Source organism: Theobroma cacao, chromosome 10, assembly GCF_000208745.1.
Source record: "Theobroma cacao cultivar B97-61/B2 chromosome 10, Criollo_cocoa_genome_V2, whole genome shotgun sequence".
Taxonomy (NCBI): Eukaryota; Viridiplantae; Streptophyta; class Magnoliopsida; order Malvales; family Malvaceae; genus Theobroma; species Theobroma cacao.
This window is the reverse complement of record NC_030859.1, coordinates 20186209-20203389: the sequence shown is the minus strand read 5'-3', so window position 1 is coordinate 20203389 and position 17181 is coordinate 20186209. Positions and strand designations below refer to the sequence as shown.

Below are 17181 nucleotides of genomic sequence, written 5' to 3'. Positions count from 1 at the left end.
TGATTTTATCATCCATTTATTAATTCTCTTAGTCCATAAAAGAATTTAAATACATTATTTTTTATATACATGAACAGTCATTAAAATTTTTTTATATAAAAAATCTAAACTCTTTTTTCTTTAAAAGTCAAATATGTGACCTTCGAATTAATAACTTATGTTTTAATTAAAAATTGTGAATTACACAAAATCAATAATGTCAATAAGTTTGTACTACGTGGATTTGAATACTAAACATGATATTAATAATAATATCTTGACCATGTATAAATTATGACAAAAAATTTCATATTTGATAAAAATGTAATTTATAATTAATTTAAAAATTAATTTGAATTTAAAATATCTATCTCTGAATAGATGAATTTAATAACAAGTTTTTCTTTTAAGGTAATTGCATGTACAAAGTAATAATTATAATCATAATCAAGTATTACATCTCATATAAAAAATCATTAAGCATACAAACCAATCAACAAAATCAACATATACCTTGACAAATCCAACATAAAGATAATAGAGAGCTCAAAGTTCAAAAGCTTTCTCGTTACCACTAAGACAAGGTCTTATTGACGAACTTAATAACGAGTTTATTCTCCTTAAGTTATTATTGAGATAAAATCGAAATGATCTTGAATCCAAACCTCATTATATTAAATCTTAAATGCCTAACCCTCTAACAGGTTCTTGACTTTAAATTATATTTTGTTATAAAAGCGCAAAGTCTTATTATATTTTTTTTTTAAAAAAAAACTAGAAATGCTCTTTGTCCATCTTTTTCCCTTTTTTTGTCTTAATTGAATATGTATTTAGCATAATATCTATTAAAATTCATAAACTATTTTAAAAAAATTCAAATAAGTCTTTATTGTGCTAAATTAAGTCTTTGTATTTTTATTTTGAACCAAATACATTTTTATATTTTTATTTTGAATCAAATAAACGCTCATGACTAATGATTAACTTAGTTAAAAAACCATTTGTCATAGTTTTTATTGCATGCAATTAAGCTCTTATAATTTTATTTTGAGCTAAATAAGTCCTTAAACTTTTATTTATAGTCATATAATCCCTTATGATTAATAATTAATTTTTATTTTAAGCATAAGTTTTTATGCCACCTGACGTTGATGTGACATTTTAACATGTCAAAATTGATGATGATGTGATATGTTTACATAGTTTAATTAACGATAATATGTTATAATCATATGACCAAATCACATTTTTTACCTTCCATGTCAACGTTATGTCAATGTCATATGGATATAAAATGACAAGTACCATTTTAATTAATGGTAATTAATCAACTATTAATAACTTATTTGATTCAAAATAAAAATATAAAAACTTGATTGAATATAATCAAAGAATAAAGAATTATTTAAATTTTTTAAATACTCTAAAGATTTTTTTGAGCATTATGTCTATGTATTTTGATTTATTTATAATTTTTAATTTAATGAAATATGTGATAATTTTCTTTTCATAAATTATAAATTAGGACGACCAACAATAACGAGGATGTTATTGGAATGGGTGCGGGGAGAGTACCACATCGGATGATTTAAACCATATCGAGTAAGCATGGAGATCTTTAAACACTTATGAATATGCATTATATCAGATTAATTTTTTTGAGAGGGGTTAATGACCCGTGACAACAAGATCTTATGAAAATAGTTTTTAAATTATCTTAGCATGAATGATAATAGAGTCAAAGAAAAACAAAAAGGATAAAGTTAAGATGCGTATACAACACGCGCGGGAATGTCAACGTTTGGGAACAAGGAAGCTCACATCCAACCCGACACCTTAAATACTGGGCGCTGCCGTCCGCTGTATTCCCGGTGCCGGTCGACAGCCTCCTTCCCATTTTCATTTCAAAAATCAAATCTCTTTCTCTCTATCTCCACGCGCTCTCTCAACTCCCCCTCGTGTGCGTAGAACCCACGTAGAAATTTCCCTCCCCCGACATTTTCAATCTTCAGACAACAAAAAAAAAAAAGAAATTAAATTGAAAAATGTTGGGCCCCTTCTTAACATATAAAACACTTTATTTTTTTCTCTCTTTCTTTTTGTATTTTCTCGAGAAATTTCTCTCTCCCAATCCAATTCCCAAACACCCACGCTCCTCTCTCTTTAATTTGAAATTCTCATCTTCATTGCTGTCCATATTTATTACTCCCATCAAAGCCAGAAAGAAAAGAAAAATTGAATAGACAAACACCCCAGATTTCCTTATAAAAGTTTTCTTCTTCTTGTTCATTTTGGGTGGCTCTCCATTTCTTTTCTTCGGCTTTTTTTTTCTAATGCAAATGGATTTTTGAGTTTGGATTGAAGGTAGGTTTTCTGGGTTTTCTCTCTTTTTTCTTTTGGTGTTTTGGTTTCTGGGGTTTTTTTGGTTGGTTGTAAAGTTTCCTTTTTGGAATATTTTAGATCTGTTTGATTCTTTTGGGGAGTTTTATTTTTGGAAATTTTGGATTCCTGTCTCCTTTTTAAGTGTTTTTTTTATAGTCTTTATTTGGTTCAGTTGCAAGTAGGTTTGTTCAGTTTCTGATTTCATTTGTTTTTCTACCTACATTGTTGTAATTTTCCACAATGATGAATTTATAAGTTGGGTATTTTTGAATAAAGAAAATGAAGTTTAATCTGATTTTCTGATGAATGTTTATTATTTGTAGGGTAAGGTGGAATCGACGGCCGGCAGGTGAATTTGGTAGAGAAGAAAGGGAGAGGATTGAGGGGTTTAAGAGAAACTTGGGTGGTAAGAATATTTTGTCCTTATGATTGAATCAGATTTTTTGTTTTGTTCAGTGGTAGACTAATTTTGATGATGTGCATTGAGGGACCTTAGTTATTATAGAATGGTAAATGGATTGGTTTGACTTAAATAGTCCAAAATGCAGTTAATTCTATTCATGTTGTTGATTTCTACATGACTTTTTAAAGGTAAATGTCCATGTTTGGTAACCTTTGCATGTGAACTTTGGAGAAAGGATTGTATGAAACTGTAACTTTTTACAATTAAATTTTAGTTTCATTTAAGTTTCGACACCTAAATCATGTTTTAAACAAGTCGAATCCTTTTTGCCAAAGTGGAATATATGATGGGCTGAAAAATAAGCTGATGTGTTAAAAGTATGATTCTGTGGCAGAATTTAAATGACAGTAGTATTTGCTGACTCCGAGTAATTGTTTAATACATTAACTTCTTGTCAAATTTGACACATATCAAAGATTTTAAGTTGCTTGTGCTTGGTATGCGGAATGTTAATTGATTTTGTGCATGCACATTTTTTTTGTCTTTTCAGTCTAGACTAGGCATAGATACTAGCATGGCATCTGGGAATCCATTTTTTGATGAGTTGCGGAGCAAGCCTGAGGTTATTGATCCTCCACAAAATGAAGACATTATTGATAGTGAATCTGTGAATGATCCTACTCAAGCTGCTATAAAACCTAATGTGACTGTGTCTAGCAGTGTTCGTGAGCTGTTAGAGTGCCCTGTGTGCTTAAATGCAATGTACCCGCCAATTCATCAGGTTTGTTCATATAACACCTTAATTTGATGATTGCTTTCATGAAATTGTTTAACAAATATGTTCTGCAAGTTGTGTCTGGTGGAATCTCTTGCAATATTCGGAAATCTTCTAGGAATGATATCAGTTTCAACCACCTTACTTGTACTAAATCATCCTAAGCATATCTCTTGCAAACCATGTCTATGTGCAAGATGATATCTAACATTTACATAAATTAATAGTGAACACTAACACAACAAACTAACTGCTGGTTTTCTTTCTTTGTGCAGTGTTCAAATGGACACACATTGTGTTCTGGTTGCAAGCCTAGGGTGCACAACCGGTGCCCCACATGTAGGCATGAACTTGGTAATATTAGGTGTCTTGCATTGGAGAAGGTTGCTGCATCTCTTGAGCTTCCCTGTAAATATCAGAGTTTTGGGTGCATTGGCATATATCCATATTACAGCAAGCTAAAACATGAGTCCCAATGTTCTTATAGACCATATAGCTGCCCCTATGCTGGGTCTGAATGCACAGTCATTGGTGATATTCCTTATCTTGTGGCCCATCTCAAAGATGATCATAAAGTTGACATGCACAATGGCAGCACCTTCAACCATCGTTATGTCAAATCAAATCCACACGAGGTTGAGAATGCTACATGGATGCTAACGGTATTGTTGCTTTGTTCTTGCTTCACATTTCTTGTCATAGCTTGCTTTCTCTCCAACCCTCTAGAAGAGGAATTATTCTACTGTTTCTGTTAATTCAAGAACTTGAAATTTATTAAAATGAATGGAGAATTATATAAAGTTCATTGTCAATGTATTGTTCTATTGTTCTACCATTGAATACAAATATAGAGGGGACCCAAAAGAATAAAACTAATAAAATGGCTTTGCCACACAGATTTGAAGACTGTTACTAAGTTGTTTTTTATTTTTGGATAAGAGATTTTGCTTATTTTTGTTATTTGATGTGGCACAATGATATTCATAGACTTAACCTTGTTATTTTAGATTTTATTTAAAGATTTTATGAGGTGTATGTCACTGATAGTTGGATTTCTGTTCTCAATTTTTAGGTTTTCAGTTGCTTTGGCCAGTACTTTTGCCTGCACTTTGAAGCATTCCAGCTTGGGATGGCTCCTGTTTATATAGCATTCTTGCGGTTTATGGGTGACGATAATGAGGCAAAGAACTATAGCTACAGTCTCGAGGTGGGTGGGAATGGGAGGAAGATGACTTGGCAAGGGGTGCCCAGGAGCATAAGGGACAGTCACCGGAAGGTTCGTGACAGTTTTGATGGTCTCATCATCCAACGAAACATGGCTTTGTTCTTCTCAGGGGGAGACCGGAAAGAATTGAAGCTTAGAGTGACAGGAAGGATTTGGAAAGAACAGTGATGAGATTCTTTGTAATGTTCTCCCTGAATCTATTTTCTTGTCATAGCAAGTAGGTTGGTTTCTTTTGGTAGTTTTATGGGTCTTCTGGTCCTGTATTTCTTTGGTTTGTATGGGGCAAACTCTCTTTGCTTATCCATGCATCCAATACATGAATGGGAAGATGTAGCTTTCATGCCTACATATGTAGTGTCTATCTATAGTGATTTTAGATGGTCATATATGCACATTTGTATCTTACAAAGTGCCTTCGTTTTATTTGTTTTTGTTGCTGGAGGTGCTGATTATGAGCAAATGATTTTTCTAATTACAAACATTAAGTACATCAAAATCCAAGAAAGTAAGGCAGAACAAATACTTCTGTTGCTGTGTGGTTGGTGTTCATGGCATCTCTGGATTTTTGTGCTATAAATTTACCTTCAATAGCTGCTGAGATGATGGGGATTCACATCAAACACTGTACCCTCTCATGCTGAACAGGTCACCCAGGATTAAAATCTGATCTATCATCATGCCCTGCCCAAATACAAACTCTCTGCTCTCATTTATCCGAACATATGACAGCAATGATCTGACTTGACTGGCATTTATCCTGAATGATCTGAAGAGCATTTTGTCCTCATATGGCTATGGTTTAAACTGGGAAGAGTACTTCCTGTCCTGCATTGCCTACCAATATTGATTTCTATGTTGCTAATAGGATGCCTTAATAAAAGAAATTGCAACCCTTTTCTCAGCTGCAATCATCTTGGTCCTAGAAAATTTCTTATCATTTTATGATGGGGGAATCAAGTTTTAGGATCTTTGTGTTACAAAAGCCAAAAAAGTTGGAAGAAAAGTGATACCATCATTGCTCAAACTTGACTCGACCCACCACCAAATGCATACACAACTAGTTTACCCTTTTGGGTATAATTATAACTTTCCTATATTTCATCTGGGATGCCAAAGAACAAGGAATGCCAATCTCTGATCAAACAGGCAATGTCATAAATATTAAACAAAGTTTGCACAATCAATAGATTAGCAAGATTATAAGCATACATAGACATTCATTTTGAAATAGTCCTAATTTATGTTTCTGAAGCATAAACAAATTATGTAACTTATCATATTAAGAATAATAATTGTATTACAACAAGATGGGATTAAGTAAGTCACGAATAAAGCTTGATTATCTGCTAGTTATTACTTGTTATCCCTCCTTAAGAGGCATAAGGTCCACCATCCGAATTCACTCTCTCCTCGAACATTTTTATATGCATTAAAAACAATTTTAAACTTGATGATATCTCTTACCGATATCTAATTATACAGTGATTTTGTGAAGAAAAATTATATATTTCTCTCAAAAGGATTGAAAATACATCAATATATAAAGGTAATAAGAGAAGAACATGTAATGTCTTAAAACAAACTAAAAACTTTGAACAAAGTTTTCTTCAGAATTTGTCCATCAACAAGTAGATAAGCATACATAGACAAGAAGATAATTTCAAAGCATATATTTTTCATCCTTCTCAAAACAGAAGAAAAAGCAGACTATGCATCAACAGACAATGCGTTTCATCCCAATCTGGAGTTATGTCTGCGCGCCACGTTCTTTATCTTTTTGAATCCACAGTTCACAACTTTGATATTGCTACAACTATGATAGTTAACCTGACAAATCAATTGTGTCTAAGTCATTAATTCGGCAACAGTTTCTCATAAAGTAGTGAAATCAACAGTTAGAAGAAAGACAGAATTCACATCAGAGAGTATGAATTCCAAGATAGTTGTCACTTGTTCTTGCTATCAGATAAAACTTATAAATAGAATGGTTTTAATTAAAAATTGAACTTTAATGTATATACCTATTCAACAGATTCATGAAGTAGAATTTTGCCTGAACATGTTCGAAATTGAAACCATCTGTTAAATATCATCCACCATGATGAGCTTGGTTGAGTGCTTTTATAGAAGACAATAAAACATGTATAAATATATTTTTTTTCTATAAAAACGTTAAGTTTTCTGACCTTTTGTAGAAACTTAGTAGTCTCTAACTTTTGAACTTCCTTTCCAATCTTGCACTCCACAGCATGAATGTCACGTACAGTGAGTCAGTCCAGCTATCCAAGAGTCGAAAATATGCATGCCTCCAAGAACGCTCTAACAGTAGAGTGCCAATAACTCCCCAAAATGCCATGAAGAATCCGATTCCCATTCCAGCATATAACCATCTATTGAATTCATCTCTCTCTTCTTCTGGTGGCTGAGCTTGAACCGTCTTATTTTTGGGGCTCTGTTGTGTAATTGGAGGCCCATATAGTGCTTGATTACCAGAAAAGGCTGAAGCGTCAAGGGATTGGAGTTGAGTACTCGTTGGAATTTTTCCTGATAAGTTATTATATGACAGGTTCAAGTCACTCAAAAAGTTTAGATCGGCCATGCTGTTAGGAATTCGCCCTGACAATTGGTTGTTTGACAAATCAAGTGATTCTAATTGTTTCAACTGACCAATGTTTTCAGGAATAAACCCAATCAAATTGTTCCCCGATAAGTTCAATTCAACCAATTCAGAAAGTCTTGTTATCTCATCTGGAATTTCTCCATCTAATTTATTACTTGCAAGATCAATGATCCTTAACAGTCCAAGGCTTCTTTCATACTCGTGCCTTCTTCCTTTCCATCCAACCCATGCCTTCGCGGTATAAAAGCCTACAAAAAAACCATTACCTTGGCCTGAATGATCATATACTTGTTCAATGATATCATCATCTGGATCTCCTTTTTGAGCCATGGCAGTCAAATTATTAAGGCACAATGGTATTGATCCAGCGAGAGTGTTTTGGGAGAGGTCCAGAATCCGTATCTTTGCCAATTGGCATAAATTGGAAGGTATCCTCCCATAAAACTCATTAGCTTGTAGACTCAAAAAAATCAAAGATAACAAGTTTTCTCCTATCCAGGCCGGAATACTTCCAGAAAACATATTCTCGCTTAAGTCCAAAAATTCCAACAGATTGCAATTCTTCAAAGAAGAAGGTAAGTCTCCAGAGAAGCTATTATTGCGCAAATTAATTGTTTCAATTGACAACAGCGATCCCACAGTTGTCGGAATAACCCCTGAGAAGTTGTTATTTGCTAAATTCAAAACACTTAGGTTTTGCCAGTGAAAAAAGCAATCAGGAAGCACTCCACACAATAGGTTATCAGAAAGATCAAGCATGCTCAAAGTCCCAGCTGCAATCTTACATAATGAAGAAACTGATCCTGAAAACCTATTTTTCGCAAGAATTATTGATGTCATGTTATAAGGAAGCACTGGCAACGGACCCTCAAACATGTTAAAACTTAAATCCATTCCAGGAAATTCCTTAAACTTGAGTGATGATAAGTCTGGTACCATGCCAGTCATTTGATTATGAGAGAGATTCAAAGATAATAAGTATGGAGGTAGGTCCCAAAACCAATCAGGGATAGAATCCGAAATTCCAGCACCAGAGATATCAAGATCTTGAAATTCTTTTTGAGTTTGAAGCCATTTTGGGAAGTGAGGCCCCAATTTGCAAAATGATAGATAAATTTGATGTAACTGAAAAGGAGGAACCCAACCAGAGCTAAAATTCACAACCAAATGGTTAAACGACAAGTCAAGAAACCTTAATTTGGAGAGAGTTTTGAAATGAGTTTCAGATATCACACCTTCGAAAGAATTTCGAGAAAAATACAAATGTTCAAGCTCAGATAAGCATCCCAAACTTTCAGGGACAGCTCCGTTCAATTGGTTATCATTAATAAGTAATGCTTTCAAAGATGAAAATATTGTGAAATCAGGTAACGTCCCTTTAAGTTGGTTTCTTGACAAATACAAGTCAGTAAGCTTGGAAGGTTGTTTCAAATTAAAGGTCTCTGACAGAAAGCCATTTAATTTATTATGTGAGAGATGAAGCTCTCTTAAGGAAGAAAATCTTGCAATATGAGGTAACACTAATGGACCATGAAAGTTATTTGCAAATAGGTCCAAAAACTGCAATGAATTTTCTAAGCACCCAAAATACCCTGGAATAATTGATCCACTGAGGTTGTTGACTGCAAGGGATAATGTTTCAACAGTACACATGTTCCCAAGGAATTTCGGAATATCACCTTCAAGGTTATTTACCGAAAGAGAAAGATGTTTAAGAGAAATCATATTCCTGAAAAAATCCGGAATTGAGCCACCTAACGAGTTATCATCAAGGTTAAGATCAACAATTTGGCTGGTAATATTGAACAACAGCGGGTAAATGGAAGAAGTAAGTTCGTTTCTTGACAGATCAATAGAAATTTGTGTTGAAGTAGAATTAGTGAGGGAAGGTGGAGAAAGGATAATCGGAAGACTACAATCGCTCAACTTCAAGTCTTCTAGGTAAGGAAGCTTGTTGAGTAGTTGCGGCCAATCCTTGGCTTCACTAAGGTTATTCGAACTAAGGTCGAGATATCGTAAAGAAGAAAGATTCCCAAGCTGATACAGTATTGCAGAATTTAATCCAGTTCCATGAAGATCGAGGTATCTTAACTTGCTTAGGGAGTCATTTACATTTGGAAATCGACTTCCTCCAAAATCATTTTCACTAAGGTCTAAATATCTTAAATGTTGCAGTTCAAGCAGTGAAGGATTAATCGTACCTCTCAGACGATTATTCTGATAGGCATAATAGTCATCAAGAGGATTATGAAGGTTAAGCATGATTACATGGCCTGTTCTGTTGCTACACCGGACACCTCGCCATAGACAACAATCTTTTTCTCCATCTTTGCTTCCCCATGACGAAAGTCGACCAGAATCATGAACAATGCTTTGCTTGAACATAAGGAGAGCACGTCTCTCCTTCTCTATGCATCGGATGTTATCCTCTTTGGCACTTAGGTTGAAGCCATCCGCAGTTGTTATGCCAAGGCAAAACCAAAGAAACATCAGTAGAATCTGAAAAGACCTGCACTTTTCCCACATTCTTGTGATGATTGTCATGAAATTGCGAGACAATATTTGGTTTGATTATGGGTCGTCCTTACGAAACGATTTATGAAAAGTATAAAGAAAGTCTTGTAGGTCAGATCTTGGTCAAGAAAGGAGGCTCATTTCAAACCAGTAAAAGACACTTGGCAAAGAAAATGAAGAAGACTTGCTTGAATTGACCCGTGAAGTCCCATACCAGCTTACAATATAAAAGCAATAGATAAAATATTAAAAATAAAAAAAAAAGCAGCTTAACAAAAGGTCCAACACCAGTAAGGTTGTCAGCTGTACTTTGCTCCAATTGTGCAAAAGCTAACACGTTGCCTGACTGAAAAAACTAAATAACAAAGAAAGTTGAAATAACCAAAAAGTTAAATAACTTTGTAAGTAGCAGATAAGATCCTCTTCTTCAATCCAAACTTGATATCTTTACTCCCAGCAGCGTATGGAACCAGAGACTAACTTTCAACACATTAGAATCCAAATCAAAGAATCTGGCCATAAATTTGCCTTGTGCTTTCCAAAATAAATAATACTACATAATTTTTTTATACATTAACAGTAGAATTAAAAATCTCCTTTGATATCAAGTCAAGTCAACCAATATCAAGTAATCAAGTTTCTTCAAGGACTATATGCAACAGCCTTTCAAGCATATTTCCAAGTCAGTGTTGCTCCATGGACCATGTCCCTCATGTGCTAAATTCCACCTTTAGGAAATTTGTGTTAAAGAAGCCAAAAGAATGGAAAAAATTGACACCACTAAATTGAGATAACCTTTTTTTGGGATAATGAATATATAGAATTGTGGGATAATGTTTTTGTTTTTTGTTATTTTACCTTAAAATCTTGGGTCATTTAATGGTCAAAAAAAAAAAATCTTGGGTCATTTGTCATTGTAGAGTTGTAAATTCAATCAATCTTAATTATATTTGTACAGTTGAAAATGATGAAGTTAGACGGAAGAATAGGGTAAAGGAGTGTTAGGCCAATATCATGACTCTAAAAGGATAATACAAAGTTTGCACAATTCGTCATGTATTGACTTTTCTCATAAAAAATAAAAACAAAAATACTTTAAAGGAAAACGAAAAGAAACTACTTATTTAATATATGTCCTACTTATTTAATATGGTAGTTTGCAAGTCCAACTTAATTCCACTATGCTTGCAAATTGCACATGTAATTGTCGATAGAGAAATTTGTATGAAGAACCAAGGTATCAAAAAGCATCCCATTCATGCTCTAAAATGCTAAAAGGATCAACATTACTTCATCTAAAATTTACTGAATTATTATTTTTTGTCAATTAAAAAGTGAACATTTAATTTGTAAGAGAATATTATATTATGATAAGTACAAATTTGAAAGAAGAGAAGATATGACTGCAGTTTTATAAAATTATTATTGTAACTTTAAAATAGTGTACATATCTATCAATGTAACAAACATTGAGATATTATTAAAATTGTTGTTACAGTAAGTTGTAGACTGTATTATTGAAGTTTTGAAATGTCAAAGTTTATAGTTCAAATTGAGATTGAGAATGGGTCAAAAAAGAAAAATGTGTGGAAAATATAACATTCTCTTGTTTACATGTGACAATTATTTTCATTTTGTAAGCTTCTCGATATTCTTGTCTGTCAATTCCCAAATAGCAATAGCTACACATATTTTGGTCTCAATTTTCAAACAATTCATTTGGAATATCAAACCAAGAGAATCTCTCTATTTCAGCCTATTTTACTATGATAATCTTCCTGATTTCAGCCAAGATAACTTCTGTTTGTGGTGAATTGAATGCTTATGCAGTAGTGAGGCTGATGAGAACGCCATATTTCCTGATCTAAGAATTGAAGTTTATTCAAGGACTTGATCACCACTTCTCAAGCTTTTCCGAGTCAGTTCTTTTCTCAATAGACCGTTTCTCTCAATTGCCACAGTCCATTCTTAGGATATTTGGTGTGAAAAATTGCCAAATATAAATAATAAAAAGGCGACACCACTAACATCAAAACTTGATTAAACTCCTTGGTTATAATTATCTGAGAAAATTACCAACTTAGCTGAGCCAGAAATCTATTCAGTCATGATGTGAGAACAGAACAATCTCTTAGAGGGTTATGCTTCTTCAAGTTATTATCAAAGGTCCAAGGGTTAATAAGATCAAGCAGGACTACATGGCGTGTTCTATTGTTACATCGGACAGCTCTCCATAGACAATAATCTTTTTTTCCATCTTCGTTTCCCCAGGACGAGAGTTGACCATAATCATCAATGAGGCTTTGCTTGACCATAAGCAGAGCTTGTCTCTGCTTGTCTGTGCATTGGATCTTCACTTCTCTGGCACTTGGGCTTAAGCCATTTGGAATTCTCATGCACTGGCAAAGCCCCAAAAGTGTAAGTAGAAACAGAAAGGACCTCAACATCAAACACATTCTTGTGATGGTCATGAAACTGTAAGAAGCAAGAATGATGATTTATTGGTTTGAATTGTAAATCACTGAGTAGTAAATTTGCTTTGAGCATTCCATTAGATAAAGTATAGGATTTCTTTTTGTTTTGTTTTTTGAAGTGCAATGCATTGTTCTAACCTATCATTTTCCCTTTCTAATCAAGTCAAGTGGGAATTGCATTTATTAGCTAATTTTTCATAGCGTGAGTAGTGGGTTACTTAGTTACAAAATTGTTAACTACTAAATTTTCAGAATTGAACAAGATTGTGGAACAACACAGTCAATGAAGATATTTCTTTTAGTTCAATCCAATATTGATTCTTTTGGTATCAAGACAAGAGGAATTTGTATTTACTATCTTATATTCCAAAGAATGAGCATTCGGTTATTGAGTTTTCCACAACTTTACTTCTTAAAAGTCAAGAGGGGATGTGAACTTATGATGTTATTTTCCAAATTAGTAGTGGGCCATTGATTTGTCTATGATGTTGACTTTATATATGTGTCCTACATATTTAACATTGAGAAATTTGTCTAAAAGCAAAGGTGTAAAAAGCATTGCAAATTGAATGTCCATTTTATTATTTTTGAATATTTTAAAATAATATCCAATTTCTTAAAATAAGAAATACTTTTTCAATTTAATTTTTGATAAAAATACTAACTTTAGATGGGTCCCTCCAACTTTTGTGTCATTTTAACGAAAAAATGTTGTAAAATATCTTATTCTTAAAACTTTGTGTCATTTAAAAGGTGGACATTTAATTTAAAAGAAAATATTATATCATGATAAGTACAAATTTGAAAGAAGAGAAGATCCGAGTGCAACTTTATGATATTATTATTATAGCTTTAAAGGATTATACAAATCTATTGTTCTAACGAACATTCAAGTATTATTAAAATTATTGTTATAGTAGACTGTGAATCCTCCTGTAATTGAAGTTTTGAAATGTCAAAGTCTATGGTTCAAATTTAGATGGAGAATGGGTAAAATGAGAAAAATGTTTGAAAAATATAACCTTCTTTTATGTACTCTTGACAATTATTTCATTTTGATAGCTACTTGAGTCATTCTTGACACAATCGTTTTATTTTTACAAATTTTAAAAATTAAAATTAAATGAGAAAATCTATATTAAATCAATTTCTTAATAATAACCATATTTAATATTATAAAACTGCAAGACGCAAGAACGATGATTCCTCTCCTTAGTATCGAAATCAATGCAAGTGGTAAATTTGCCTTGTGCTTTCCATTAAAGTGAGCTCTAATTAAAAGCCAATATCGTAGTTGGAAAAGTTCTACTTACTGTTTAATAAGAGGAAATTCATTCACCTAAATTCATTTGAAATATCAAACCAAGAGAATCTCTCTGTTTCAGCCTATTTTACTATGATAATCTTCCTAATTTCAACCAAGATAATCTCCCTCTGTTTGTGATGAGAAAGCCATATTTCCTGACCTTGATTAAAAAGCAACACCACTCACATCAGAACTTGATTAAAACCCTTGCTTATAATCACCGGAGAAAATTACCTAATTGAGCTTAACCAGAAATCAATTCAGCCATGGTTTTGAGAACAGAGCAATTCTGTAAAAGTTGTTGTAAACGTTCAACACTTAATATTTGTCATCACTTAAATCACAAAGCCCAAAAATTATGAACAAAAAATTTATTACAAAGTGTAAAAAACCCTCAGCAGATATATATTCATTCTAGTCGACCAGTAAATTGCAATTCATTAAGAATGAATCTGATTAGAATTGTCGGATGTTGTTTTGATTTTAGCATTACCTTCAAATCTTGGGTCATTTGCAAGTCTAGAATTGCACAAACCATGATTCTATATTTACATTTTTATAATTGAAGAATAATGGAATAAGACAGAATAATGAAATAAAGGAGTGTAAAAGCCAACATTCCAGTTATGTATTGCCATGATGGTTAACCTGATATATGAATTGTTTGTCTCTGAATCATTAAAGTTGTAATCAATTTCAAAACCAGTGAAATTAACAGCTGGAACAAAAATAACATCCAGAGGAATCATATGCTCATGTCAGAACTTAAGATTAGAAACCCCTCCTCTAATGATCAGCATGGGATTAAGCTTATAAACTGAATGGTTTTTAATATAGTTTTAGAGTCTCATTAAGCTAGTAATATATAATTAAACATTTCAATTTCTATTCCAAAAATTAAATTTAAAGTATACTTAAGGGGGTTTATGAATTTTACTCTCATACATTGTCAACTTAAGGACAAAAAACAAGACCTCAAGTAAAATTCTAACTATCAATTGGAATTAAGACTTAAGGAAAATCTCAATTCTAACACAATTTAGGGACAATCCATTAATCTTATCTATTATTTTTCATGTCAACACCAAGTTAAGAGGGGATTTTAATTCACGATCTTAGCTTGACGGAACATAAGAACTGGGTTATTGATTTGTCAAAGATGTTTACTGTTTTTCTCTTAAAATTTAATAGAGTAGTTCAAAAGTCCAACTTCATTGCATTTCTTCACAGTATTGATTTGATGTATAATTATTGATCGAAATATCTAAACAAGGGATGTTTCACCCGAAAACACTCTGTTGAATAATTTCTTGCTAAGAACACGTTCTTTCAGCTAAATTTACAAAATTGTGACAGCCTTTCAAGCATTTCCAAGTCAGACTTGCTCCATGGACCACTTCCCTCAATTGCCAAAGTCACCTTTAGGAAATCATGTGTTCAAATTTAGTTAACCTGTTTTTGGGATAATGATATGGAAAATTACGAAATTGAGCTTAATCAGAAACATGCAGTGATCATGCTTTGAGAACAGTGGGATAGTGTTTTTATTTGACCTTTAAATCTTGGGTCATTTAATGGACAAAAAATGCTCTTGGGTCATTTGTCATTGTAGAATTGTAAATTCCATCTATCTTAATTATATTTTTACAGTTGAAAATGATAAAGTTAGATGGAAGAATAAGGTGAAGGAGTGCAAGGCCAATATCATGACTTTAAGAGGATAAAACGAACTTTGCACAATTCGTCATATCATGACTTTTCTCATAAAAATAAAAACAAAAATACTTTAAAGGAAAACGAAAAGAAACTACTTATTTAATATGGTAGTTCGCAAGTCCAACTTCATTCCACTGTGCTTGCAAATTGCACATATAATTGTTGATTGAGAAATTTTTATAAAAGGCATCCCATTCAAGCTTATTTCATCTAAAATTTATTGAATTATTATTTTTTACACAAATTGAACGTTCATTTTCTTATTTTTGAATATTTAAAATAATATCCAGTTTCTCAAAATGAACACTTTTTAATTTATTTTTCAATAAAATACTAACTTTAGGTAGGACCTATCCACTTTTGAGTCAATTTAAGGTAAAAGTTGTAAAACAAGATAACTTATTCCTAAAATTTCTGAGTCATTTAAAAAGTGAAGATTTAATTTAAAAGAGAATATTATATTATGGTAAGTATAAATTTGAAAGAAGAGAAGATATGAGTGCAGCTTTATGAAATTTTATTATAGCTTAAAAATAGTACACGTATATATCGACATAACAAACATTTAGATATTATTAAAATTATTGTTATAGTAAAGTGTAGACTCTATAATTGAAGTTTTCAAATATTAAAGTGTAAAGCCTGACTCTATAAAATACTTGTCTGACATACATGTGATGGATAGTATGTTTGCATGCTAGGAGAGTTTCGAAGAATTTACAAAAGGTGGTATTGTGCCTAGAGGTACAACAAAATTGATTTAAACCTCGAACTAGATCAAATAGAGATGTTAGGGTGAAATTGAAAATTTTATAGTCCAAGAATGACTTAGAATGGTGATTCGAAGTTCGAGGATCAATTTGGAGTCAAACCGAAAATTTCACTATCCAGGTGCAAAATGGTAATTTTGCCACCCGAGGACAAAAAGGGGAAATTTTTCAAAGATCTTGATCACATTTGACTTATTGGAGTATGATTTGAGATTGAGAAGTGAAAAATTGTAATCTCGGTATTTTTCGGAGCATAGGGGTAAAATGGTAATTTTTCCACCCAGGGGAAAAATTATAATTTTTCCACGACCAGGACATTTGTCCAGCACATGGTCTTCCCTTATCTTTATTTTGACTTTTGACTAATCATGTGGTGGAGAATGAAAGCATAATTATTAAAGTATAAAAAAAAGGACCAATAAGAAAATGACAAGTGTCAAGCTTAGGATATTTTATTATTTAACTTAAAAATCTGTATAAATCAGCCCATTATCTCTCCAAATATTCGGCCAAGCAAGAAAGAGAGCGAAAGAAAGGAAGAACAAACCCTAGGTGAAGAATTTTAAGAGACAAAGTGTGGAAAATCAAGGAAAACAAGTGAAAAAGGTAAGATTTTTCAACTTAAGCTTGAAATCTATTTTCCTTAAGCATTTCTCCTTATTTTTCATGCCTAAATTACATGTTTTCATGATGGATTCATGGCTGGTCAAAATGGGTATGGAGAGAGAAAGATGTTAGATTGATTTGATTTTAAGTTATGTTAGTGTTTCTAGTTAGTTTAGCATATTTAGAAACAAAACAACAAGAAAAGAATCTATTTTCCTCATGAACCTTCAATGGCCGAACCCTATGTGAAGTGTAGAAGTAATGAATTGATTTTGTGATCAAGTGAATTGGTTGAAAAATTGATGAAATGATGATTTATGATGAGAAAATGGAATGGGAAAATTTTTAGTGATAGTGCACCACAATGACCGAAATTTTCAAGAAGAATTGTAAGGGTTGTTAGGCTGAATT

General features: G+C 32.5%; 3 protein-coding genes across 4 annotated transcripts; 1 reads left to right on the top strand and 2 right to left on the bottom strand.

The window, feature by feature from the left end:
- LOC18587322 (E3 ubiquitin-protein ligase SINAT5) lies at positions 2076-5298 on the top strand. Its single transcript, XM_007011039.2, has 5 exons — positions 2076-2343; positions 2685-2767; positions 3315-3545; positions 3815-4201; positions 4612-5298. Exons 3-5 carry the CDS (start codon positions 3339-3341, stop codon positions 4930-4932), a joined length of 915 nt encoding a protein of 304 aa, XP_007011101.2. The 5' UTR covers positions 2076-2343; positions 2685-2767; positions 3315-3338; the 3' UTR covers positions 4933-5298.
- Positions 6306-9085, bottom strand: LOC18587321 (receptor-like protein 12). Of its 2 annotated transcripts, XR_001929799.1 has the most exons (3): positions 6951-9085; positions 6786-6843; positions 6306-6591 (listed from the first exon to the last, which is right to left on the bottom strand). XR_001929799.1 is itself a non-coding variant. In XM_018129066.1 (2 exons), the coding sequence occupies exon 1, from the start codon at positions 9035-9037 to the stop codon at positions 6974-6976; it is 2064 nt and encodes a 687-aa protein (XP_017984555.1). In that variant the 5' UTR covers positions 9038-9085; the 3' UTR covers positions 6306-6591; positions 6951-6973. The 2 variants fall into 2 exon arrangements, 1 of the variants encoding a protein (XP_017984555.1); XM_018129066.1 differs by lacking the exon at positions 6786-6843.
- On the bottom strand, positions 9060-9910 carry LOC108663664 (probable LRR receptor-like serine/threonine-protein kinase At1g12460). The gene is made up of 2 exons (XM_018128907.1): positions 9144-9910; positions 9060-9063 (listed from the first exon to the last, which is right to left on the bottom strand). Exons 1-2 carry the CDS (start codon positions 9908-9910, stop codon positions 9060-9062), a joined length of 771 nt encoding a protein of 256 aa, XP_017984396.1.

Coding starts and splice junctions, on each gene's coding strand:
- LOC108663664 (XM_018128907.1), bottom strand. CDS start 9,910: ATGTGGGAAAAGTGCAGGTCTTTTCAGATTCTACTGATGTTTCTTTGG.
- LOC18587321 (XM_018129066.1), bottom strand. CDS start 9,037: ATGTGTACTGTTGAAACATTATCCCTTGCAGTCAACAACCTCAGTGGA.
- LOC18587322 (XM_007011039.2), top strand. CDS start 3,339: ATGGCATCTGGGAATCCATTTTTTGATGAGTTGCGGAGCAAGCCTGAG. Junction 3,546..3,814: donor TGTACCCGCCAATTCATCAG/GTTTGTTCATAT, acceptor TTCTTTGTGCAG/TGTTCAAATGGACACACATT. Junction 4,202..4,611: donor ATGCTACATGGATGCTAACG/GTATTGTTGCTT, acceptor CTCAATTTTTAG/GTTTTCAGTTGCTTTGGCCA.